This window comes from Ptychodera flava, chromosome 2, assembly GCF_041260155.1.
Source record: "Ptychodera flava strain L36383 chromosome 2, AS_Pfla_20210202, whole genome shotgun sequence".
Classification (NCBI taxonomy): domain Eukaryota; kingdom Metazoa; phylum Hemichordata; class Enteropneusta; family Ptychoderidae; genus Ptychodera; species Ptychodera flava.
In genome coordinates this window covers 5,702,771-5,729,175 of record NC_091929.1, presented here as the reverse complement: position 1 = coordinate 5,729,175, position 26,405 = coordinate 5,702,771, and the positions used below count along the sequence as shown (strand labels likewise).

The window sequence follows — 26,405 nt, the reverse complement described above, 5'->3', positions numbered from 1 at the left end:
TATCAGCTGATCAGTAATTCCAGTCAACCACAGAGAAATCAACTCTACCAAAGTTTAAACATGGTCTTGCAGCAGATCAGATGTACAGTCAAAGTGATAAGACTTGGATAGTGCTTGGACATATGTGGTGGTGTTGTATAGACTACGTCTAACTGTCTAACTGCTAAACAAGTTTCAACTTTTGCAGAGCTGATTTTTTTTTTGATCGACTCACTGATTTTTTTATCATCAACTTTTATGATCGACTCATGTTACCGCTTAGCTGTTAATTGCACCTGACAGTGTTGGCAACACCTCGATTTAGACAATATGTCTAGTTCATCTCATGCCAGTGCTTCAAAGCAAACGACTGTGATCATTGGAGGGAAAGAGAGAGAGAGAGAGAGAGAGAGAGAGAGAGAGATATTAATCATTGCTTCATATATTATTTCATGACATTTATCAATTGTATCTTCTATTCATCACCAGCCTGTGGAACATGTGACGCTCTTAAAACACAAGGAGATGCATCACATGCTGGACCGTGTTTCTAAGATGGCAGAAATTATTTTAAGTTTGTCAGAAACATCTAAGAAAGAAACAGCAATTGCTAAAGCAGTAAGTTCATATCATCTTCAACCTTTACTTCCTAAGGTGAAAACATAAAACCACTATTAACATACATTGCTGGTTTTGATTACTGCAGTATGGTTACTGCATGGTTGAAATACAATTGTCAGCATCAAACTTCTGTTAGGCTAGTGAATGTTTGAATCAATCTGGGAATTTCGTGAAATGTCTTAATGTCAGTTCAGTGCCAAAACAGTGTTCAGGATTCCTTCTGAAAATTCAGAGAAGGGTTAGATATCTGTGTAAAGGTATCACACAAACGATTTTTTGAAACCTTTTTTGAATAAAATTGAAAAAAACACTGGGCCAATGCTAAGCTATATAAACAATTCCAGGTTATCTTAGGGTATACATTTACCAATATAGGCATCCTCTGACAAACACTAGTTACTATCATGAGGAGGATGTGACCATGTGTTCATCATGTTTGCACTTTTTATATTCTAGTCTCTTTTTACAGGGTTGGTAGCCATAACTTTTGATGAATTTTTGAACTATTTTTGTTTTGCGTGTCAATTTCAAGTGTTTGTTTTTCTCTCAGAGGATATTCAAATACCTACTATTTATGGTAGCTTGTCAACACAGTGTTGGTAGATGCAAAATGTAATGTTATTGTTTACATTTTAACCCTAAATGGGGCCAGAATTTGCTCGTCAACAATAACAATGCACTTTACAGATGTACAACCTAAACTGAATGCTATGTAACTAATCATGCATTGAAGAGTAGAAAAAGAAACTGACACAAATCATCAAAAGGTTGAGCTACAAGCTCTTTGAACAGCTTTACGCTATATTGTCAAAAGTTGAAACCCAGAATCGGACTGGACTATGGTTCACACAAGATCACATACACAAACTCATAGAAATATGTGTACTCCCCTAAATGCATTTGTACACATTGATTTGTTTGTACATTTATCTCGCAATGCTCTTAGGCACATTGAGTCTACACAACACCATGTATCCGTTTAATTCCAGAGTAGAACCATTACATTCTGAGTGCATAAAGGAATTTTCTGATTGTTTTACAGACACAATTGGAGAAAAAGCTTTGCTTCGCTGAAAGTAGAACAGATTACCATTGTGCTGCGTGTAATGAGACAAGTTCAGGAAAACAGGTGTGAACTTGATATTGTCACCCCTATCTCTTACATGTAATAATCCAAGCTGTACATTGAAATTAATGAGGGTCAAACCAGTATACACTTTGAAAAGAGGTTTTCCTGGAAATCTTGGAGTAGGGGGCCTAAATTGGGGGTTACTGTGCAAATTTTTGGACTGGAGAAACAAATTTCTCCAAGATTTACCAATATTTATGTTAACCGTGTTAAAGTGCCAAAGTCAATAGCGTTGATCGCGATTCCGGGTTTGTTACTAAATATAGCTGCACGCGCGCGACTTTCGGACAAATATGCTGAAATTTGGACAAATTTTGTCGTTGTATGCGCGGCTGTTATTGCAGCGTTTAGTCTCAGGCATCAATTCATACGAATAAGTGTGACGCTATATAGCCATTCTAACACTCGCAGGTTTTATTTTCGTCGTTTATGCGGAAAATGCGGACAAATATTTATTTATGCATATTAATGAGAGAGAACAGTGACGTCATTTGCGATCAGCGCTATTTTTGTCACCTTTATAAAATATAACCCAGACAATATTTTTTCAGATTTTTCCCAAAATTTTGACCTAAAACTGGAATCTGTGTAAAGTGCTATCCATTTGGTCCAAAATTTTCAAAAGAATTACAAAAAATTCATAAAATTTGGTATAAATGTTGCACTAAAATTTTGGTTGGAAAGATTGTAGCACTCAAAGAGTTAACTCTGGAGAGAGAAATAAAAATTGTAATTTTCAAAAAACTAAGATGATTAATAATTTTGTCACACCAAGAGCTTTAAAATGAACTCCTACAAGTGGTAGATCAGAAAAGAGTTGTAAAAGTTTGAGAGTCCTACTATCTGTCCACGAGGTGCATTCTATGTTAACTGGAACGGTGAGTTTAGTTTTACTGGGCCTAGCATAAGTACAAACTTGCCAAAAGTACCAACTGTTCTTAATTATGAAAGACAATCTTAACAGGAAAAACCATTGCTAGACAAAAATGGTACAAAATAAACAAGAAATGTTTTTGTGACTACAAATATCTTGCAATAACACGCTGTGTTTCTAAATTTCTGCTGCATTTCATGATAATTTATACTTTAAATATTTAGTAGATGAGTCTTGAAGGAAACAGACTTTTCAAAAATGACAAAGCAGTCTTTTTAAGTGTATGTAAAGACACTGAACTAATTGTGAAAAATTAGTGATCTTAATAACTATCATCTGTAACAATATTTCAGTAAATGCATACACAGATCTTATAAGTTTCAATGGTGTTTTCAATTCTAGGCATATGAAGTGCACTTGAAGAGCATTAGCCATGAACAAATTCAAGATGCAAGCAAAGCTGTCATCAAAATGAAAAATGCATGTCAGCAGAATGATGTGGCATCTGTGATATCGCTGCAACAGGTATCTTATTCTTCTGTTCCTAAACTGAAGTCAAGCCTTGATCACTATCACATACGTCCTTCTGGCAATGTGTAGCATCTCAGAAGCTTATAGCTTATTGGTTGACTGTAAATAATTGACATTATTGAATCATTTAACCCTTTCAACCCATTACCCTGTTTAGAGGTCTAACTTCACGATAGAAACAATGGGATTGGTTCAAACCACATTGGTGAAATGATTAAAAACCAGCCGAGCAGCTACACAGAGACTCCTTAAGCTGCAATGAAAAATCAGATTTACCAATCAGCTATGTATGCGTAGCCTCTATACATTGGCCTGTTTATGTGTTCATGGCATTTATCATCATGCTGTTATGCCAGCATGTTCCTAACTGCTGAAACCTGTGATGCAATGAGGATTTTTAATATCAATGCAGGTACTGATTTCAACAGTACAACATCATGTACTTATTTGACAGCAAGTTAGTTCATAGAAGTAACATGTGGTGCCATACATGATAAACATAAAATGTAAAAACTGAAGTGCTTAATAGTCATTTGAAGAGGAGCAAACAGAAATAGAACCTCAAAAACTCTGCTTTTTGCTTTCCTTGTATACAGGAATATGATGAAAGACTTAGTTTGAGAGTTGATAAAGAGAGACCATGGTATTGTTCAGTATGTGATTTAGACAATGAAGATAAGATGGTAAGAAGTTTATTTATTTTTGTTTATTTTCTGTATTTTGCATTTGTAGTGGATGTGTGTTTCTGTCATTTGGTTTTGTGTCTTACAACTTTTTAACTCACCCCATAATTATGGCAATCAGTGTACACAGAGTTCGTACACTCCTTGAAAGTCTGTGAAGTTTTAAACCTCTTATAAAGGCCTTGAAAAGTCCTTTAAAATGATATGGAGTCTTTGAAAGTCATAGAAAGTTGGTAATCCATTCACAATTTTAAAAGAAATGACAAGATTGTCAGCTGTGCTTCCATATATATATATATATATATATATATATATATATATATATATATATATATATATATATATATATATATATATATATATATATATATATATGTGCACACACATACACTCACACAGTTGATTTTGTATTTTCTCTTTACAGATGCATGAAATGCACATGTCTTTGTCCCGTCATCATGTGATACGGACAGTCTGCAAGGAGAGTATTTTGCAGGCTATACGTCAGTACTGGAAGGTGTACAGATTGGATTTCACCCAAGAGGGCGCCAGAAAGAGATATGAGGATGAAGTTGCTGCCGTATTCGTAAGTTGCATTCCTGTTTTCAAGACTGGAAAACATTTGATCCGTGCTAAGCTATGTTGCAATCAAACATTATCCTAGGGGGTATGCTTGTATTTATTCATTATGACAGGAACCCTTGGATGAGAACTGATTAATACAAAAACCTTCTTCAGGTATACCAATTGCGTTCTTTGCAAATGATGTAATTGTTCGTTCATCAGTATGCAAAAATTACTTGTTCTGTCATCAATATGCAAAAATAAATATTTATGTACAATTTAGATAATGCTCTGCTAAATTGCCGCCATTTAAAAAAGGGTGGTTTGATAACTGAACTAAGATGTTACAATTTTCTTGACCCAAGAAGGTGTGGTGTAGTTCATGAAGCATTCACATATATATGCTGAACTTGCTTTCATTAATCATACACAAATGTTAAGCTGTGGAAATGTGTTCAATTTAGCCGCATGCTGTCTTCTAGACATGGAATTTTAAAAAATTCGTGTGTAGTTCTGATAATTCTTTGGACGTTATCAATTCGAAAATGACAAAACTGTCACTTTGGCTAGCAAGGCCCTCTAAAAAGTAAAAAAAATGTGATCCAACTGCAAACAACAGCAATGAAAATAGGCAAAACCAAGAAGATAAAATCTGTCGTGATTTATACCTACAGAAGCCAGTGTTATGAACTTCAATGCAATAATAGTAATTAACAGTGTGTCATTTGCTTTTTGTTGTTCATTGTGAGTAAAATAGCTATATCTAATATAATTTTACAATGGTGTTGTGAAGAGATTGCTCTAAAATGGTTGATCTTCCTTTCAGGAAAATACAATGCCAAAGCTGACAGACTCTATGATGACAATATTTGACAAAATCCTTGAGGTTTTGGACATTATTGCACGCCTTGCAAAGCAGGACCTGAGAAATGATGGGTTCACCAGAGCAGTAAGTATCTGTAGTTGACCTCAACCTTTGAACTTTGTTCAGGGTTAAGCTCCTGGGGTCACAGGGGTCAAAGTTATCAGGGTTAAAGAATGTTATCCTAAGCTATTGAGTGATAATTGTGCCCTGTCTGAATTCAAAAACAGTAGTGGAACAATAAGCAGAAATGCTTGTAGAGTTCACCAAGACATGTGCTTGTATAGGATGTGTTTCTGTCTTTCATGTAACAAATGTCATTTTAAGGTAGAAGGCTTGTCAGAGACAGATATTCAGGCTTTCAGACTTTTATGAAAGTTTGATGATGTAGTGCTTTTGTGGATTCATTATGAACTGTTGGGAGAAAATGAACTTTTCACCATCTTGCTTTTGTTAAAATCACCAATTGAATCTTTCCTATAGAGTTAAAAAAGGGGCAGCAGTGATTTTGAATTTCAAATATCGGCAACTTTCAGATAATTTGTTTACTTATGACAAAATTTCATGGTGACCCCTTAATTATAGTCCATCGGGCCCTCCCCGTCTGTCACAAAGGTTTCAGTACAAAATGACCTTGAATATGAATATTGTGTTGTACTTACAGGCTCAAGTAGAGAGCAACTTGTATAATGGAGTGTTGGGTAAAAAATGTTACATATGTAAATATAAGACAAAGGTATGTTAATTATATGAATACTGGATATGATGTTTGTAATAAGGATATGAATACTGGATATGATCCGTCATTAAAGGGACAATGGCTTTGATAACATTTGAGATAGTTATATTTTATAAAACTGGTAAACCTTCCTTTTCACCTCAATATACCGGTATGTGGAAATGCAAAGAGTTCGCCTTGCCAAAACAACTCTTAACAATTTTTACACATTGTAAAAACCATATCAGTTCGACCAGAAAAAATAATGATTTTAGATTGCTGAATTATTAGTGGATTAACAAAGCCAAAATAAATGGTCATATTATTTGGGATTTCAATTTTTGACGGTTCATAAGTGATATGCTTACCATCTTGGATGGCGTTCTTTAAACTCCCTATTTAGATATTCAGTGCTGTACATTGTATTATGCTGTGTATTTTATCAAAAATAAAATGTTCAAAACAGTTTGTCATGATTGGTTTGTCAAATTATTAGAGATTGAGAAAGACTAAATTTCCATCAGTGGTCAAACTGATAAGGCTAAAAAAATAAAATTACGTTTTGAGAAAAAAATAGGGTGGTCGAATTAATAGAACGGTTAAATTAGTATCCTTTTACGGTAAGCTGCAAGTTTACGATTTGAAGATGAGTTGTTTACCAGATTATAAGATTCACTTATCTGTCAATACTAATGTTTAACTTTCTGCAAATGCATACTAATGGACAATTTGAAGTCTAGTCTTTAAAACATTATTCTAGGAGGTGTACAGGAAACTGAAATTTGCAGACTCAACAAAGATATATTAAAATACATCAGAAGTTACAGTTACTGTAGTTTTTAAGGAAGCTGTCGTTGGAACTGAGCATGTGTACAAACCATGTATTTCATGCAAGATATCTACATCATCATAGCTGTTACATCTAAAGTTTACAATATTGTTAACATACCCTTGTTACAGTGTGTACATCTGTCGTGGGTGTCCCTGGCAACCTTTGAGCAGAGTTCCGATGATCCCTCCCTTTAACAGAGAGTAACTGTAGCAAATTGATCTGTCTATAACAGTGTTAGTATAAAGTACCACAGGCATACTGCATCCAAATATCCCAGACAGTTGACACTGACTTTGTCTCAGACAGAGAAATAGTCAGTCTTTTGATCATGATTATGAAAGAATGCCTGCTTAAAGATTCATTTTATTTGCCAGATGCAGGCGATATTAACTTGCCAATTTGCAGGCTATGTTAACTTGTTAATTAGCGTGCCACGTTAATTTGCTAATTAGCAGTTTAAATTCACTTACTAATTTGCAATCTAAATTATTTTGCTACTTTCCGATCTAAATTATCTTGCAAATTTGTAATCTGTATCAACTTGTTAATTTGCAGTCTAAATTAACTTGTTAATTTGTTGTCTAAATAAACTCGCTAATTTGCAGGCAACATTGACTTGCTAATTAGCAGGCTACATTTACTTGCTAATTTGCAGGCAACATTGACTTGCTAATTAGCAGGCTACATTTACTTGCTAATTAGCAGGCTACATTTACTTGCAAATTTGCATTCTACATTAACTTGCTAATTTACATTCTACATTAATTTGCTAATTTTTAGACTACTATGACTTGCTAATTTGCAGGCTACATTAACTTGCTTATTTGTAGCATATATTGACTTGCTAATATGCAAGCTACATTTACTTTGCTAATTTGCAGGCAATATTAGCTCACTAGTTAATGATCTACGTTAATTTGCAAATTTACATAATTGATCAACTTACGAATTTACAGTTTCAATTAACTTGATAATTTTTGTCAAAATTAACTTGATAATTTGCGGTCTACATTAACTCGCTAATTTGGGCAACATTAACTTGCTAATGTACGTGTTACATTTACTCACTAATTTACAACCTACATTGACTTGCTAATTTGCAGGCTACATTAACTTGCTAATTTCTGATAAAAGATTCTTCAGTGAATGTTGAACCCTCTGTAAACTATTGCTATTCTTTCACTACATATCAGTCATAATATACTGAAGTTTATATGAATTATATTATTATATTATATTAACTATCAAGATAAAGATGTAATGATGTAGGAAACTTCAAAACTTCTTTTTCAGTTTTAATATTGACATTCTTATTTCGCTTTTCTCATCTTGGTCAACCACTTTGCCTTTGTCATAAAATGTCAGCATGAAATTCAGCAACATAAACAAGGCACACAGCATGTGGTTACAAAACAGATGTCTGAGATCATTGTAACTGTGAAGAATGCTGTGAAACATGAAGATGTTGAGAAGATATCACAGTTAGTGAAGGTACACTGTTATGTCCAAGTCATAAATTGTTATGTTAGTGCATAGACAGTCTAGAAAGTAGGATGGTAAGCTACCGCAAAGAACGAAAGAACTCTGAAGAAGCGACGAAAGATCTCTTTTGGAATAATTAGAAAGTGTGAATCGATTTTTAGTCCCCACGGACACCGTCCGGGGGGACTTATAGGTTTGGTCATGTCCGTGCGTGTGTGCGTGCGTCCGTCCGTGCGTCCGTCCGTCCGTTCACGCAGATATCTCAGAGATGCCTGGAGCGATTTCATTCAAACTTGGTACAAGGATTACTTCATATGTCATACAGATGCACGTCAATTTGTTTTTTGATACGATCCAATATGGCTGCCAGGCGGCCATTTTATTATGATTTTTTCATGTACAGAGCCATAACTCAGACATGTTTCAACTGATTTTATTCAAAGCTGGTACAAGACATTGACCAATGTCATAGATATGCACATCAATTTGTTTTGTGATACGATCCAATATGGCCGCCGGCGGCCATTTTGTTACGATTTTTTCATGTACAGAGCCATAATTCAGGCATATCTCAACCGATTTTATTCAAACTTTGTACAAGGACATTGACCTATGTCATACATATTCACGTCGATTTATTTTGTGATACGATTCAATATGGCCGCCAGGCGGCCATTTTATTACGATTTTTTCATGTACAGAGCCATTACTCAGGCATGTTTCAACTGATTTTATTCAAAGTTGGTACAAGGACATTGACCAATGTCATAGATATGCACGTCAATTTTTCATGTGATACGATCCAATATGGCTGCCGTGCGGCCATTTTGTTACGATTTTTTCATGTACAGAGCCATAACTCAGGCATATCTCAACGGATTTTATTCAAACTTGGTACAAGGACATTGACCTATGTCATACATATGCACATCGATTTGTTTTGTGATACGATCCAATATGGCCGACATGTGGCCATTTTATTACGATTTTTCATGTCCTGAACTACAACTCAGACATGTATCAAGCGAATTTATTCAAAAGTATTTTTATCACAGACCTAAAGAAGAGGACTCTATCCTCTCTGAGGACATGTAATCAAAGTACCCATTAATAAGTGGGGACTGTGTCATCAACGATGACTTGTTGCATAATTATCAGCTGGACGATAGCCACTGCTTGACGGTCCGTAGTTCGCAGTGAAGAAAACTTCATTGAACTTATTTTCAGCGTAAAGTTGTCTTTCCAATTGAGGTCGGATTCCGTTATCCTAAAGATTGACTTATTCCTTGGTGCGACAAAGTAACATTGCTTTCCTTGTGAATGGGATTATTCTCTGCTATGAAAAAGGTGTGTTTAGGACACACTGAATGTAATAAGGCCTGCAAGCATGTTTTGCAAGACTGTACCGGTACAACAGTTGGATGGTAATTGGATTTCTTTATCAAAGGGTATGCAAATCCAACTTAATTTATTCCAGCATACTTCATTCAAAGGAAATACCGCAGCTTCCCATCCTGTTTCTCGACTGTCTATGGTTAGTGAAGGTACAGTTTATCGTCCCTAGTTGTAGATCATTATGCTTTCAGTAACATTGTGATGGTAATGAGTTCACCATTATGGTTGTAAGTTTGTGTCACCATATCAGTGATTTCAGTCAAGGTTCTCATAATTTTTACTCAGCCATGTTAAGGTAGAACGCGCTTCAGGGATAGATAGTTGGACTCCAATTTCTACAAGTCTTTTCTGATCTACCACTTGCAGGAGCTCATTTTAAAGCTCTTGAAGAAAGAAAATCCAATGTACAGCTTTAATTTTTTCGAAAATCCAAAAATTTAATTTTTCCCTATAGAGTTAACAGTGGAGTGGTGGCCATTTTTAATTTTGAATGTTGGGTTATTTGTTTCGCTAGTTCCAAACTTTACATGGTGACCCCCAATTTTTATTGTTGATTTGTTAAGAGAATAGTTGAAAGTTCTATTCAGAAAAGTTTGAACAAAAGTGTAAGTCTTTCGCTTTTGAGGTGCCTACTACCTTAATTGGGTTTGTTAACCCTTTTCCTGCCAAGTCCATATTTCACCACCAGGTCAAGATGGTTAAAATTAATGAAACACAACATATTCCATACGGTGTATTTTAACATAATACTGTACATTTGAAGGCTGTTGAAAACATAAATACTGTAAACTTGAATTTTTTGGACTAAAGATGCTATAACATACCAAGCCAAGCGGGTGAAAATACGTCATGTTTGGGCTCAATACTGTTTTTTACTGACTTGGCTGATGGGGAAGTAATAGTCTTAATACTGTCTGGCAGGAAAAGGGTTAATGAAAAAAAATGTGTCCTTAGAAGCAATTGATATATGTATGAGTACTTGTAGAATATGTCAATTGACCCTGGCCATCAAATTTCAATGTGGTTGCAAAAGTGTATTTTCCTATCACAACTCTTTCCTTTACCATCCTTTTAAACAGAAATATGAGTACAAGCTGAAGTTGGAGGCCAACACAGAAGTGGATTGGGTGTGCGCAGTATGTGATATCATCTGTGATAGTAGCCCGGTAGGTGTCAAGCTCCCTGTTCCCAGATCCAACAATGTATCATTAAAAATAATTTTTGATGCTTTCGAATGATGTGTATTAGATATATGTTTGTCATATAATGAGATTTAGTCTAGCTGTATGATTGTGTGATGTAATATACACGTTTTATAGCCATCCTTGGACTGTCTGTAGATGTGACATAAATCATACATTCTTGCCTCTTTGTGAAAGCCCTGAGCCACATGGGATACTTGCTGCAGTTTTCTGTGTCAATGCAAATACAATCAAGTGGCATGTGCCATACTTATGAACATTCATATTGGCTGAGACTGTACAGAAATATGCTGCCACTTGTGTGTATTGCAAGGCAGTGTAATACTCTATGAATTCTATCAAGGCACGTAAAGTGCCCGTGAAATCTCCTTCTAAAACACATTAATCGTACTATTGTGCTCAGTGGGCATCATAGTCGTAAATATTTTGAAATGATGCCAAAACAAAATCCTATCTGCTCCAAACAATTTTGTATCGAATTGTGATCAGGTACTGGTCATGCATTATGCAAATGCAAGTGACAATTAAACTGTAAACTGAGTTGACTTTATGCACAATTATATTCACACATGCTCATTTACAGAATTACCATAAACACCTGCAAGACAAGGCCCACGATTTGTGTGTAGGTTCAATGCAGGTATTGGTGACGTCACTGAAATATCTAGAGACTATGTTGCAGAGAGATGCCAGGAAGTCAGTATCACCTCAAAAGACAGCTGCTCCATCATCTACTTCAGGCCAAGTTCAGGTACTGTTTATAGACAGTCTGGTTTATGTATTCTGTGTTTCTGTGAGCCGGTCATAGATGAACTTTCTGTCAGTATAGTTTCCCTGTAGTGTGAGCTGATCCCAATTTTATGAAATTCAATTTGTAGAGACTGGTATGTTTGCCTTCTATTTGAAATAACAGAAATGGTACTATTCTGTGTTTGAAGATTGGTTTGTGTAGTTTCGCAAAATAATTTTAGAGTGAATTATGAAGTTATACAGTAGCCATTGAGTGTGAGTGATTCAGTTTCAGGCCAACTTGAGGTCATATGCGACTCAAAAATGAAAGATTTAAACTTTCACTCAAATTTTCTTCAATGAAAGTATGCTATTCTCGTACATTTTCTGGCAAATTCAAAATAGTGGCCATCCCTCTGTCAACACTTGGAGGAAATTTTTTTTTTTTTCAAATTTTGAAAAACTACAGATATTTTTTCTCTCTTAAGGAGCTTTATGATAAGCCTCCATAAGTTGTAGATCAGAAAAAAATGATAAAAGTCTGAGAATCTGAATATATGTCCCTGAGTTGCATTCTACTTTTAAAAGATGACTAATGTCAATAACTTTGTATTTGACATTTTCAATGAATCATGCAATTGCAAATGCAATGGTGATAGTTCTTTAAAATTTTGTGAAAAATGTGAGTGTGCAGCGGTGTTAGAAATCTGACTCTCTTTTCCCATACTGTAAGGTTTACAATAATTAATAATTAATAAAGTATTATATAGAAATAATAACACGAATAATAATAGGTTCAATTTCCGTGAAAATTTCACCATAAGGGTATTTTTTTGGGTTGAAAAGACCAAATATGATATCGATTTTGATGCCCCATGTTTCCATGGTAACCATTTTAGGTGTTGAAAATTTCAGTTTTTCTAATATCCCATGAAAAGTTACTTTGATTGAAATGAAAATTATCTAGTGGGGAAGTTCGGGTCAGAGAACACAAATGCCAGACTTATTTTAATGTTTCGAGTTGCCATAGTAACTATTTTGGGATTGAAAATGTTACTTTTTCCCTAATTCCTATTAAAGAACTATTAATTGATGTAAAAAATTGATAATAAGGGGTTTTCTGGTTAGCACACCAAAAAAATCACACTCATTTTAATGTGAGATGTTTCCATGGCAACCATTCAGGAGTAACAACACCTTTTTTTCAGAAGTCCCACAGCTTCAATGAACTGTTTTTAGATTTCTATATAATACTTATAGCCCCTAAACTTGTAATAATAATAATAATAATAATAATAATAATGCTTTGACTCTGTAGGAGTTGCCATATCTATCGCTGAAGGCAAGAAGACAGAAAATATTAACTTATAACTTTGGTAACAGATACTGCCTTGTTTGCTGTGTGAGAGTACACATAGGAGAAAAGCAGCTTGTAAGTAAAAATACAGTGCCTGTGAAACTTTCCCTTTTCCAGCACCAAGAGTACATAACCTAAAAGACAGGAAAAAATCCAGTTTGATTTCTTTGTAAAACTTTGCATAGATTACAATTTCAAAAGATTTAATTTCGTTACAGACCAGATAATATCCCAACATGCTGTCATACTTTCCACTAAAAAGTCTTAGGATATATTCAACTCTTCTGACACAAAATTTCTGATGGCCTTGCCAATCTTTCAACAAAACAGAAAATCATTCTTAAATGGGGAAGGTTTTTATGTACTTTATCCCTAAACAAATTGATGAACGGGATATGATTTTTAAATGAGAACAAAGGAGAGCCAGGGATTGAAAACTACCATCTGAGTGGTATTCTTCCTACTCTACATGAGGCAGGAATAGAAAAAATTTTACCAAGCCTCGAGTTGATGTGGTAATAGAACAACTGCTTTATGTTAACCATGGAGAAAAATTCATCCAATTGTGTTTGTATGTGGTGTATATCTCCTGTATTATCCTTCATTTCTTATCTGCAGAAAAAACACGTAGAATTCAACCTACACAAGAAAATGCTGCACATATTTTCAAGGTTGGTTGAAATGTGTGACGTCATCGAAGGATTTTCCCAAGCATCCACAAGGACTGGATCACAAAAAGCTGCTGTAAGTATTCCTTTCTTCGCCAACCAATTCTCGACACTATTATGTGATCTATGCTGGGTAAACCCTCCTGTGTGCATGTGATGTACAATGTTTCAAATATCAGTAAATGGAGATGATGATGATTATTATTATTACACTTTATTTAAAGAGTGTAGTCTAATTTACTAATGAATTGTAATTTCCATCAGACTAATTTGAGATACCTTGGAAACGCGATGATGGAGTCTTTGGAACTCTTCATAAGCTCTGCATAATGGCCATTTTATCTGTCTGTTCATCTCTGTCGTTCAGTCATGCATCCTGTAATGTCATCTGAAATTTAAAAAGAAAAATGTCATTTTCCCAGGGACATTTTATTTTTCTTCTCAACATTGCTGTGTATTGGTCTACCCAGGGAATTGTCAAATGATGAAAACAAGTGTTTTTAGCTCATATTTGGTTTTGTATATAAATACCAAAAAGAGCTTATATGATGAGTCTGAGTGGCGTCTGTGTCTGTATATTTGTGGGTATGTGCGGATGTATGTCCGTCACACACAAAGGCTCCCATACCACCAAAGCTACCATCTCAGTGTTTGGTGTACAGGTAGATGTAGGGGTTGAGATGTGAATTTGTTCAAATTAACACATCAGTGTGAAAAATGTGCAAATGAGGTAAGAAAAAGGGAAATACTGCAAGTGTGCTGGAGTGGTGGCAGTGAACTTTAACCCATTTGTATGCAGGGTACCTATTATGTTTGGGAGTGATAGCAGTAACTGAAACAGCTAATTTGTCATTTCCTGTCATTGTTTATGAACTGTGACATATTAACAGATCTGCTGAAACCATATGGATGTCTATTTTTGTACATCCATGGTAGAAAGATTCTCTGCTATGCATGTTGCTAAAGTTGACCTTCAGTACCTAAAGTTTCAGACCTTATTTACTTTTGTCATTCTTAATTTTCTGGTTTAAATATTTCTTGTTGTTTTTCTGGTTGTATTTCTTGTTGTTTTTCTGGTTGTACTGTGCAGAAATTGTCATAAAATCAATGCATAATTTTCCTGCACTGAACAGATAGAAATAACACTTATTGTTGATCTTTGGTATGTACCAATTCAGATCAAATTTGAGCGACACCGTATAATTGCGGTATTTTTTATATATGATGTCAAATTGCGATATCTTTGTTTATATTTGTTCACCAGTCAATTATGTTTGCCGTATTTTAACAGTTACTCATTTTTTTTTCAACAGGATGATATCGCGACTGCATTGCGTAATAAGGAGACTGAAAAAGAGAATTGTGCCATTTGTAAGACACAAGATTTGGTATGTTTTGATATCAGTAGAGTGTATCCCCACTGTAGTGTGTATCATATAAGGGTGCTATGTTCACAGCTATGCATCAGATACAACAGATGAAAAGCAACCAAATTAGATCAGTGTGTATAAATCCATTTATTGACAAGTCTGTGGCTGATTAGAATCACAGCTTTATCTTTGAATGTTGTACCTAGTATGGTAAAAGCAGTATTTTGATTTAATTTTGCTTTTTTTGCTGAAACCTAAAATCTGCTGAGTTAAATCCCAGTGAAAATGTAGAATAGCAATAAGACTCTATTGCTTTACAAAGAAAATTAGTGATTTAAAATCCCAGTGAAAATGTCAAATAACATTAAGACTCTATTGCTTTACAATTGTTTTAAAATCACAGTGAAATGTCTCAAACATCAAAATAGTGAAATTAAATCCCTTGAAAATTAATGATTTATTGTTACTGTATACAAGAAACAGACTTTTTGGTGTTTGTTGTCTTTGTATGCTTTGCTTGCTGGAGATTATCAAATTTGACGACATTTTTTGGCAGTCTATTTATTCCTACATAATCAGACATTAAACACAAAGAAGAAGCACTATAATAAAGATTTGAATTAAAACTGTGACAAATTATGTTTGCTGATGCAAATGAGGTTATGACTGCAAAACTACACAAATTTTTATCTGGTGGTCAGTGGTATATTGAAAGACAGAATGAGACAAGTACCAACATAGAGTAAATATCAGCATATTTCCCATATTTTTAATGGTCCATGAGAAATGAGCTTCTGGCTGCAAAAATACTCATAATATTAAAACCGGTTACAGTTGCAGGTTTGTGATGTTACACTTGTACTGTTATGCAAATTCGCTGACATTTACATTTTGGTTTCAGAAATGCGACAAAGATTACCGTACCCATATCATGCACCAAAGAATTCAATATGGCTGCAAAACTGTTGTCATGGTGATGGAGGCTGTCAGAAATAGAGACATGAAGAGAGTCAGGAATTGGTTACAGGTGAATATTTGTCTTTAATCGCAATTGTTTTTTAGGGGAATTCCATGCTGGTCTTTCCATGCAATCAATCTATTTGTAAACCAAAACTGTGAAATCATTCTTTTGTCATGTCAGTGCAACTAACTTTACTTCTCTGCAAAAATTTAGTAGTATGCAAAAGTGAATTAAGGTATGTAATTAAAAAAATATATAGCACTAAGCAATAATGTACCCCCCTCCTGATCCACAAATGATGAAAGCAAACTTCAAACTTTGCATGACATAATGTAAAGGCAAAGCCCAGTGCATTAAGGAGTGTAAAATTTGCTTGAGTTCATTATGGGTCTGAAGGAAATACATTTATTGCAGTTTTATTGCCAGGGGATTTGTAGATGTGCAGAACACAAAATGCGCTGGTATTGACAAAGCTAAATGTAATTCCTTACTTTTACAAAATTGGGATTTCTTTGTGATTAGAATATTGCAGGGCAGTATTTCTTCACAACACGAATTCCATCAACTGAATTTGAACTAATGAAGATTATCACGTTGATACTTTGCGTATAATAACTCTCAGTGAAATTACATCTTTATTTTAAGCTCACATTTGATATATGAATATATATCACATTTGGTATATTTGGTATACATATATAGGTATACGTATATATACCAAAGAGAGAGCTAAATGCGTCTGTGTGTATATATGTATGTATGTTGGTATATGCAGATGTATGTCCGTCCATATCAAAAACTCCCAAACAGCAGCACCTACCATCTTATAATTTGGTGTACAGGTGCACAAAGGGGTGCAGATGTGAATTTGTTCAAATGAACATGTCAGTGTCAAAAATATGTAAATGAGGTGAAAAAAGGGAACATCCTGTAAATTGTTTAAACTCTGTAACCACATTTTCTCCCACAGTTCTTGTTGGATTGCTTTGAAACTTTATAGTCAAGTCAATTCCCAATGACAAGGGGGACTATGTCATTGTGAGTGACATGTTACATGTGTAATAAAAATCTCTGATTGTGCAACCATAGGCCTTAGAGAGACTAAATATTGTCTACATCAATTCTATGCAATACTATATTATAAGAGGAGACCTTTACTTTGGCATGGCATATTGTATCACTAATTATGTACTAGGTTGCATGGTATTGTGTGAGTGTGTTGTGTTCAACGGTTGCAACAGTTGTCAACCATTTCATACTTCAATGGAAAGGGCATCAAAATTTGTTTGTATGGACTTGACTATGAATATCACAAGCTAAGGTTCATAGAGGCTATTAAATCTTGTGTATACACTCTCTCTGTCTTGCCACATGTAACCAAATATTAGCATTGTATCATTGACGCTATTTTTTGTTCATTTTACAAACTTGTTTATATATTTATTTGTTTTATCAGAAACAAAGGGAATGTATGAAGGAGATCACATCAGATGCACAGAATGTTAAGAAGTGGATATGCAAGATTTGTATTAGACAGTTCATTACAGAGCAGGTAAGCATCCTGAATTGGTGAGATCTGCTCCAACCTACACTTGTTCTGTAAAATGATAAAAACAGATGCTAATAATGCAAGAGAGGCAGAAATTATAATTTCAATTATAAGTATCGTATAAATATGATGATATATGACATTGCGAGGACTTTAAATACATGGCGTGAATGGGTTAAATCCAGAATTTGAATGAGCCATGGTACAAACAAAACCATGTGCATGAATAGCATGCATAGAGATATGTGTATTTCTAAATGCGGTCAAACACATGGTTACATGGTTTGGTTATACAACTGTCACATGATGTTTTGGATGGTGCAGCATCATTTTGTTCTTGTATTCAATGTAAGAGTGGAGAAAATATGAAATGAAAATTGTTCAAAATATTGATTCGAAATTCTTCATTACATCATGTAAAATCTTAACACCAACTGATTTTTTCCCTGTGCCCCATGGCGACATTTGTAACCATGTTCTGGTTCTCAATAGTGTAGGCTTGATTTACAAATCTCAAGTTGTGACATCAACATTTTCATTTACTTTGGTTGCAAAGCGTAGGGTCAAAGGTCAGCAGACAATAAGGTTTCAAATGTTAAAAGTCATCTCTGCCTTACAATTGAATTGTGAAATTCCTGCAAACTGTATCATTAGGTCAAAGAATTAATCAAACCCTAGAAGATACAGTCTAGCTTCATGTGATTGTGATCTGTCTTGTTTCCAGGCATATGGATATCATGTGAATAGTTCAACCCATATTTCCACCAGGGTCTGTATGAACGCCATTGTTAAGTCTGTTGACAGCTTCTACAAATCTGAGGATGCTCAGAGGTGGAAATCAGAGCAAGAAAATAATGCAGTCAGTGGTAGGGAGGCCAAAGCTAAGGATTTCACCCCACATGCCAAAGAATCAACGCCAGGTAACAATAAAGACAAAAGTGAGACTGCAGAACACAGTGGAGACAGCAGCATTCCTCCTGTCAGTGGAAACAAGGAAAAGGATATCGCTGTCGCCAAGGAAACAGATACAGTTGCCATGGAAGAGATGGATGATGGGGCACACTCTGATATGGGTGATAGGCATGAGAAACATGGCGGGGAAGATGATGATGATTATGATTATGATGATAAAAGTGGTGAAAGTGATGGTTATGATGTTGGTGATGAAGAATTTGCAGAGGAAGAAGGTGGTGATGTGACTGAGGAGGATGTTGAGGAGAGCAATCTTGGGGATGAATATAAAGGTGAAGATAATGATAAGGATGCAAAATCAGAAAACCAAAGAAGAGAAGAAGATGGTGATGAACGAGAACAAAGTGAAAATATTGATGAGAAAGTTGAGTTTGCAGGAGGAGACAGTGCTTTAGATGTTGAGGATGATGAGAAAGATGGAGAAGAAGTTGAAGGGATGGACATGGAAATGGGAAGTGATGTAGATGAAGAAGCCCTGTTACTGGACAGTGATGGAGATAATCAGGAGGCAGAATTGGAAGAAGAAGAATATGAGGAACAAGGACATGGCTCAGAGGAAGAGGTTGTGTCCACTGAGGGCAATGAGGAGGGTGAGAAGAAAGCTGATGAAGAGGAGGTAGAGGAGGCAGAAGTGGAGGGTGATGAGGAAGAACAGCATGAGGAAGGAGTTGCTGTAAATGATGATGATGATGGTGTTGATATTGAAGATGATAGGGAGATAGCAACTCAGGAAGATGAAGAAATTGAAAGTGAGAAACAGGAAATGGAGTCTGATGCTGAAAAAGGGGAGGAGGAGGAGAAAGAGGATGAGAGGAAAGAGGAAGAAGATGGTGGAGATGATAAAGAAATAGAAAGTGAGGAACAGGAAATGAAGTCTGATGGTGTAGAAGGCAAGGAGGGGGAGGAGAAAGAGGATAAGAGGAAAGAGGAAGAAGATGGAGATGATGAAGGGGTTAAGGTAGAAGATAACAGTGATTGTGATGATGAAAATGGAGATTATGAAAACACAGATGATAAGGAACAGAATGAAGAAGATGATAGAGAGGTTGTGGATGGTGAAATTGACAATGCTGCATTAGTTGATGATGGGGATAAAGATGAAGAAGATATAGATGAGGAGGAAGAAGACAAGGAAATAGAGGAAGAAGAGGGGAAACAGGAGGAAGAAGAAGAGGCAGCAGAAGAAGAGGAAGTAGAAGCTGAGGAAGGAGAACAGGAAGTAGAGGAACAAGAGGAGGTAGAGGAAGATGGGGAACAGGATATAGAGGAAAATGAGGTGGGAGAAGAGCTAGAGGAAGAAGAGGTGCTGCAGGAGGAGGTGACAGAAGAGGAGGAAAAACACGAGATAGAGGAAGAGGTGGTAGAAGAGGAGCAGGAGGAGGAGATCGAGGAAGAGGAGGGGGAACAGGAAGTAGAGAAAGAAGAGGTATTAGAAGAAGAGGAAGTAGAAGTGGAGGTGAAAGAAAAAGAGGAGCAACAAAGTGAGGGTAGTGAACATCCTGTTGACATGATCTCTAAGGGGGATATTTGTAGTGAAAATACAATGAAGTTGGGAAGTGATGAGAGAGTTTTATCAACAACTGAAGACGGAACTTGTGTAAGAAATGCACAGGTGCCAGCAACAGTTAAAGAAAACAACATACAGTCTGATGACAATGAATGTAAAAGTGATGAGATAGGCAGTGATGACCAAAAAGACGAGGAGGAAAAAGAGGATAGTAAGAACAAGATTTCAGAAGCTTCAGAAAGTTGTGTATCAGGCAATGAAGAATATTTAGGAGAGCCCCCATTTGATGAGAGCACACTGCTAACATTAGATGAAACGGGTGATGACTATGATGATAATGATGAACCCAACATGAGTGGTGATGAAGAAAGAACAGATTTTGATGCAATGATGGAAAGCTTCATAGTGACTGATGAAGTGGGTGATGATAATTAAGAGAAAAGATTGTTATTGGAAAACATTTTAAAGAGAGATTGTGGAGTACTTAAGCAATGACCAAAGACAACAAACTACTCATAATTTTCTGTTTCATAATTTTCTGTTTTCTTTGTAGCCAGCAGTGTTAGTAAATAAGAAACTTGCAACAATGGATGTACATATTGCTAGTCCAGTATTACACCATACTTTCAGACACCGTGTACCAAAATACCAACTTGCATTATGCTATTGATTTGAAAGTTGAGTAGAAACTGTAAATATCGTATGAACTCCAAACTGGACACACATAGGGCCATAGCAGCTGTTTCTTGTTTTAAGTTAAACTTTGCTTGAATAGCTTTTGACAAATTTACAATCCGCCACTGGTATTTATTTCTTTTGGAATTCATTCTTAGAGGTTATTACCCAATATCGCCTGTTCCTGTGTCGTATCAGCATGAGTGTCATTTGTGCTGCGTCAGACACGAGACCAAGTCGAGTGTCTGACGCAGCACAAATGACACGAATGCTGATACGACACAAGAACAGGCGATATTGGGTAATAACCGATTTATCATATACCCATGCCCATAATTTTAGGGAATTTTACTAATAGAACGAAAAACCTTTAATTTTGAGGCTTTACTTTATTACGCCTGGTTGCAAAATACGGAAATATCACGTTGAGTCTTGAAATGTTATCAGAATGTTTATGTGAACAGGCTTCATTCATAAAGTATACAACGAAGATGTTAACATCACGCGCGACATCGCTGCAAGTCGTCCATATCTCAATGAAACCCAAGAAGAAGACACCGGGATACAAAAATCGTCATACAGAAGGAACATTTTAAGGTGCAATATGCTATTACACGATAAAAAACTGCTCAGCTTTAAATCTATCCTGATTTCGATCGTCGTACGGCACGGAGCTCGCGCAGAGAGGGGACGCCATTTTGTTAGTTTACCTTTAGAGTTGCCATGTCAACAGTCGTCGCGCGCGCGACATCGCTGTCACGCCACGCGCTCACTACCTGTTCGGTGGAGACCGTGCACAGTGCCGGCGCCGTGCGAACGGCAGAATGTTTGCTAGAACTTGGCCAAAAAAATACCAAGGAAAACATTTCAAGACTCAACGTGATATTTCCGTATTTTGCAACCAGAAATACCCGTGTTCCTCGAAGCCCTCCAAGTTTTTACGTCGGCGACATCGCTTCGCAGGCGGGGAGCGGCAGCCATTTTGTTGTTTACGTTGTTTACCAACAAACTGCTAATGTAGTTCGGGAAAACTCTAAAACTGATGACGTTCATCGTGCATATCTCGACGTTTACCGTGAAATATCACGGCTGATATTTTACGTTGAACGTCACTAGGATGTAGCAATATGGGCATGGGTATATGATAATATGTATTATCTTGGCATGTTCTACAGTTGAGTTATGTATGTTTATCATTTTCGCCAAATTTTCAAAATCTACACCATGTTGGTTCACAGAGCCTAAAATGCCAAGCTAGTCTCTAACCAATGTAAAACATTGTGAAAACATCTCTTAATCAAATTGCTAGCCATTTGCTGTTTTTTACAAGTAGTGTATTTTTTCTTTGTGAAAAAAAATGTTTACTTGACTGTCAAAAAATCTCAAAATTTTTTATCAGAAAATACCTGTTGCATCAATATCTAGGACATACAATTTTGTGTATGCAATAGTGTACATATCATGTTTTACACAAATAGATGTTGTACACAAGCACACTGTAATACCACAACATGAGTACCTGGTACATACATGTACATATTACAATACCATACATGCATGCATGCATACATAAGTACATACATACATGTATTACAGACACACTGAGATAAGCATATGATGTTCAACAGGCTCTCAATAATAAAAAGTTGAGACGTGTAGCTCCAGATAGCTGTTATACGTTATGTCATAGTCATTTGCTTGATCCTAGATTTCAACTGTTGTGTAATCTGCCTACTTGATGTTTCATATTTGATGCCAACCTGTAATAAATTTTATTTTTTTTTCGAGACACCCTGGTAGTAATTTGTCAGCCACTCATGGCAGTCAGCGAGGAGTCATTTTCAGTACTTCAATATTTGTGTGAGTTTCCAGAGATAAAATACCATCATATCAATGCATGCATGTATGCTAACAGATGTTTCTGAACATGTTGTGATGAGAGAATGAATTCAAACAAAGCATGAGTTAGTGGGTAGAAGGTGTCTTTAGGACAGATATTTGAACTCTCAAATATTTATCATTCTTTTCTGGTTATCTGCTTGTGGGACTCATTGTGAAACTTTGAAAATGAAAACTTTTCACTTAGTTTTGTGAAAATTGAAACTTTGTTTTTTCCCACAAATTTAACTCAGGGATGGTGGCCATTTGTTTTTAAAATATCTGTGAATTTTTTCAGGTACCAAAATTTGCCCTGTGACCCCTGCTTTTTATTTTGCTTTGCTTATAGAATGGTTGAAAATTTCATTGAGGAAAGTTTGGGCAAAAGTGCAAGTCGTGAGTTGCATACTACCTCAAAGAGTAATAAAAACATTACCTCCATAACAAGTACATGTCACTGGCTACTGTCGCCTCATCTTGACATTTTTATCAATCATCCCATTCCTATCTAAATGCAGCCTGTGGAAGAGTTGCCCAAGTTTCCAATGTTTTGTACACTGGCTATTAGACTTTCTCAAAGTCTGTGGACTAAACATTAACAAACTGTCGCATTTGTGGTGGGCTGTTGCTTAGATGTTGGGGTGAGCGCATTGCTTGGCCAACCAGTAACTACTGCTGATAAAAGCCAAGTGACTGCGGCTGGATTAATTGGCTATATAAATGAGTGAAGTACTGTCAAGAGTGTAACCTGCTCAAAATATGAAATTTATCAAATCAGTTTGAGCCCCACTGTCAAATGAATTTTGTTGCAAATCTGTGAAGTTGTGTATAATCAACAAATGACACCCAAATGCTAACCTAAGGGAAACATTTCAGTGACAGGAAACGGAGCTTTCCAAACATGCTCAATTATTGTCATCCAAGTACACATTAGTGGTTAGGTTTAGCCAATGAGTTCAGTCCTGAAGGTCATGTCTTTTCAAAAGCAAAGTTGTGTTGTCTCTGATAAAGTTGTGTGATCTCTGATATAACGCACAACAGTATGTATATGACAGATACTGAAAAAGAGGCAGCTTGTGTCCTCGCCTTGTTTTTGCTGTGTTTGAGTGCACAACTTTAATTTTAAAATTTTCAATTTACAGGTGCGATGATAAATCTCTTCGGTGGTGTAACTCTTACCTACAAAATCGCATGCAATTGGTTCAATTTAGAAATTTTTACTCTACAAAGCAACATATTTTGACTGGCGTTCCCCAAGGTAGTATACTTGGGCCTTTATTTTTCATCATTTACATAAATGATTTGCCACTTTATATTGATAATAACATTGACATGTACGCAGATGATTCAACCATAACTACCAGTGCAAAATGTATTCAAGAAATTGAGACAACTTTAAACTCTGACTTAAAAAATGTTTATAATTGGTGTGAGAATAATGGAATGGCCATTAATTGTGACAAGACAAAGATAATGATTGTAACAACGCAACAAAAACGTAGACATTTAAATAAACAAACTTTAGACTGTTATCTTGGTGAAACGGAATTGCAAGCAGTACACTGTGAAAAGATTCTTGGTACGCTTGTCGATGAAAATCTGTCATGGAAGCAGCACTGTGACAAGATTTTTAAAAAAGTAAATAGTAATATTGCTTTGCTCAAGAGAATAAGACAGTTTTTACCTATGAATATAAGAAACTTTTTTACAATAGCTATACTTTACCACACTTGGATTACTGTTGTCATTTATGGGGAGCATCGCCATTATGAAAGGGTTGCATAAGATTCAGAAACGTGCTATAAGAGTGATGTTTGATGCAAGGTATAATGCGTCGACCGAGCATTTATTTAAAACAATGCATATAATGCCATTACCAGACAGAATAGTTTATAAGAATGTTTGTATGGTTTTTAAATGTTTAAATAATCTTGCACCGCAATATATGACAAGTCTTTTTACCGAAATTGATCATAAAAGAGTTACAAGATCCAGGATGCAAAAATTGTTAGTGGTTCCTGCAACAAATTAGGATTTTTATCGAAAAGGGTTTACTGTAAGTAGTGCTATTCAGTGGAATAATGTCATTTAAATATAAGATCTAGTAACTCATTAAGCAGTTTTAAAACAGCTTACCTGAAAGCTTATTGGGTATAATTTTTTGTGTTTGTGAGTTTTAGTTTTCTTGTTAAATTTGTTTTTGTTATCTAGTGTGATTGTGCATTTTTTCTCCTGTGTGCAGGTGGTGACTCCTGGCCACTTTTTTCTGTGCATTGTATTGTTCTAGCTTTGTTCATGAAGGCGCGACATAGGCTTTTTCTTTATTATCGGATAATATTGTCTAAAATTTCTAAGTTAGAGAGTTCCAGAACATGAGACCAAAGAAGTCTAATAGGGATAATATTATCGATTTTATCCGATAAAACAGCGTTTTTAGAATTTTCCACCCATCTGCTTCTAATATTAGACTCTAACTTAGATTTTAGACGATATTATCGATTTTATCGGATATTATCCGATAAAACAGCATGTCGGGCATCTGCCTCTTCCCCACTCGTCTAATATTAGACTCTAACTTAGATTTTAGACGATATTATCGATTTTATCGGATATTATCCAATAAAAGAGCATGTCGGGCATCTGCCTCTTCCCCACTCGTCTAATATTAGACTCTAACTTAGATTTTAGACGATATTATCGATTTTATCGGATATTATCCGATAAAAGAGCATGTCGGGCATCTGCCTCTTCCCCACTCGTCTAATATTAGACTCTAACTTAGATTTTAGACGATATTATCGATTTTATCGGATATTATCCGATAAAAGAGCATGTCGGGCATCTGCCTCTTCCCCACTCGTCTAATAGTATTAGACACTAACTTAGATCTTAGACGATATTATCGATTTTAACGGATATTATCCGATAAAACAGCATGTCGGGCATCTGCCTCTTCCCAACTCGTCTAATATTAGACTCTAACTTAGATGTTAGTGTCTAATATTAGACGAGTGAGGTATGGCTGATGCCCGACATGCTGTTTTATCGGATATTATCGGATAAAATCGATAATATTGTCTAAATCTAAGTTAGAGTCTAATATGTGACAGGTAGTGAATTGGCCAATATATTATCCAATAAATGAGCATGTCGGGCATCTGCCTCTTTCCCACTCATCTAATATTAGACTCTAACTTAGATTTTAGACGATATTATCGATTTTATCGGATATTATCCGATAAAAGAGCATGTCGGGCATCTGCCTCTTCCCTACTCGTCTAATATTAGACTCTAACTTAGATAACATTATCCGATAATGCCTATAGTGCCAATGTCGCGGTATCCTCGCTTTGTTTGTCATGTTTCATGTTGTTCTGCTTTGTATCAGTTTGTATGTTCATCTGAGGGCCCTGGGGAAGATAAGCATCTTTACTGAAGCTTACCAGGCTACCCTCTTTAAACAAGGTTTAATAAAATAAAATAAAATAAACAACTCATGAATAGTCGGGGAAACTTTAAGTGACAGGATCATTTGAGTGATTATGAAAATGGATTAAAGCCTGATATGAATTGAAACATCCTAGGGAAGGGTGACTGAACACAATTCAAAGAAAGCAACATGAAAGGTTACAGAGTTTGAGATTACGTATGTTTTTGAGAAAATAACAGTAAAAGAAAGGACCCACAGCTTTGTGTACATACAGAACGATTTTCTATTGGCATTAATCTACACACCCAAAGCAATTATAATATTCTTCAACTCTTTTGCCGCCATGGTTTAGCCCAAACCAAGTGAAAGTTTACAAGGAATTGGGGTGAGAAGGTTAAGGTTCTGATCTTGAACACAAAATTATGTCTGTTTCCACT

General features: G+C 35.8%; 1 protein-coding gene across 3 annotated transcripts in view; it reads left to right on the top strand.

Annotated features, from left to right (window-relative positions):
* The window catches only part of LOC139152034 (uncharacterized), a 57,245-nt gene extending 34,796 nt beyond the window's left edge, over positions 1–22,449 (top strand). For 2 of the 3 annotated variants that reach the window (XM_070725130.1, XM_070725123.1), the window contains exons 23-38: positions 469–597; positions 1,643–1,729; positions 3,006–3,128; positions 3,731–3,817; positions 4,242–4,403; positions 5,208–5,330; positions 5,908–5,979; positions 8,159–8,284; positions 10,750–10,836; positions 11,456–11,623; positions 12,920–13,033; positions 13,577–13,702; positions 14,940–15,014; positions 15,898–16,023; positions 17,414–17,509; positions 18,231–22,449. In XM_070725130.1, coding sequence (XP_070581231.1) covers positions 469–597; positions 1,643–1,729; positions 3,006–3,128; positions 3,731–3,817; positions 4,242–4,403; positions 5,208–5,330; positions 5,908–5,979; positions 8,159–8,284; positions 10,750–10,836; positions 11,456–11,623; positions 12,920–13,033; positions 13,577–13,702; positions 14,940–15,014; positions 15,898–16,023; positions 17,414–17,509; positions 18,231–20,420 — 3,891 coding nt within the window. In that variant the 3' untranslated portion in view covers positions 20,421–22,449. The remainder of the gene's footprint in view (positions 1–468; positions 598–1,642; positions 1,730–3,005; positions 3,129–3,730; positions 3,818–4,241; positions 4,404–5,207; positions 5,331–5,907; positions 5,980–8,158; positions 8,285–10,749; positions 10,837–11,455; positions 11,624–12,919; positions 13,034–13,576; positions 13,703–14,939; positions 15,015–15,897; positions 16,024–17,413; positions 17,510–18,230) is intronic. The other variant, XM_070725136.1, reaches the window with a different exon arrangement.
* Positions 22,450–26,405: the final 3,956 nt, after the last annotated feature.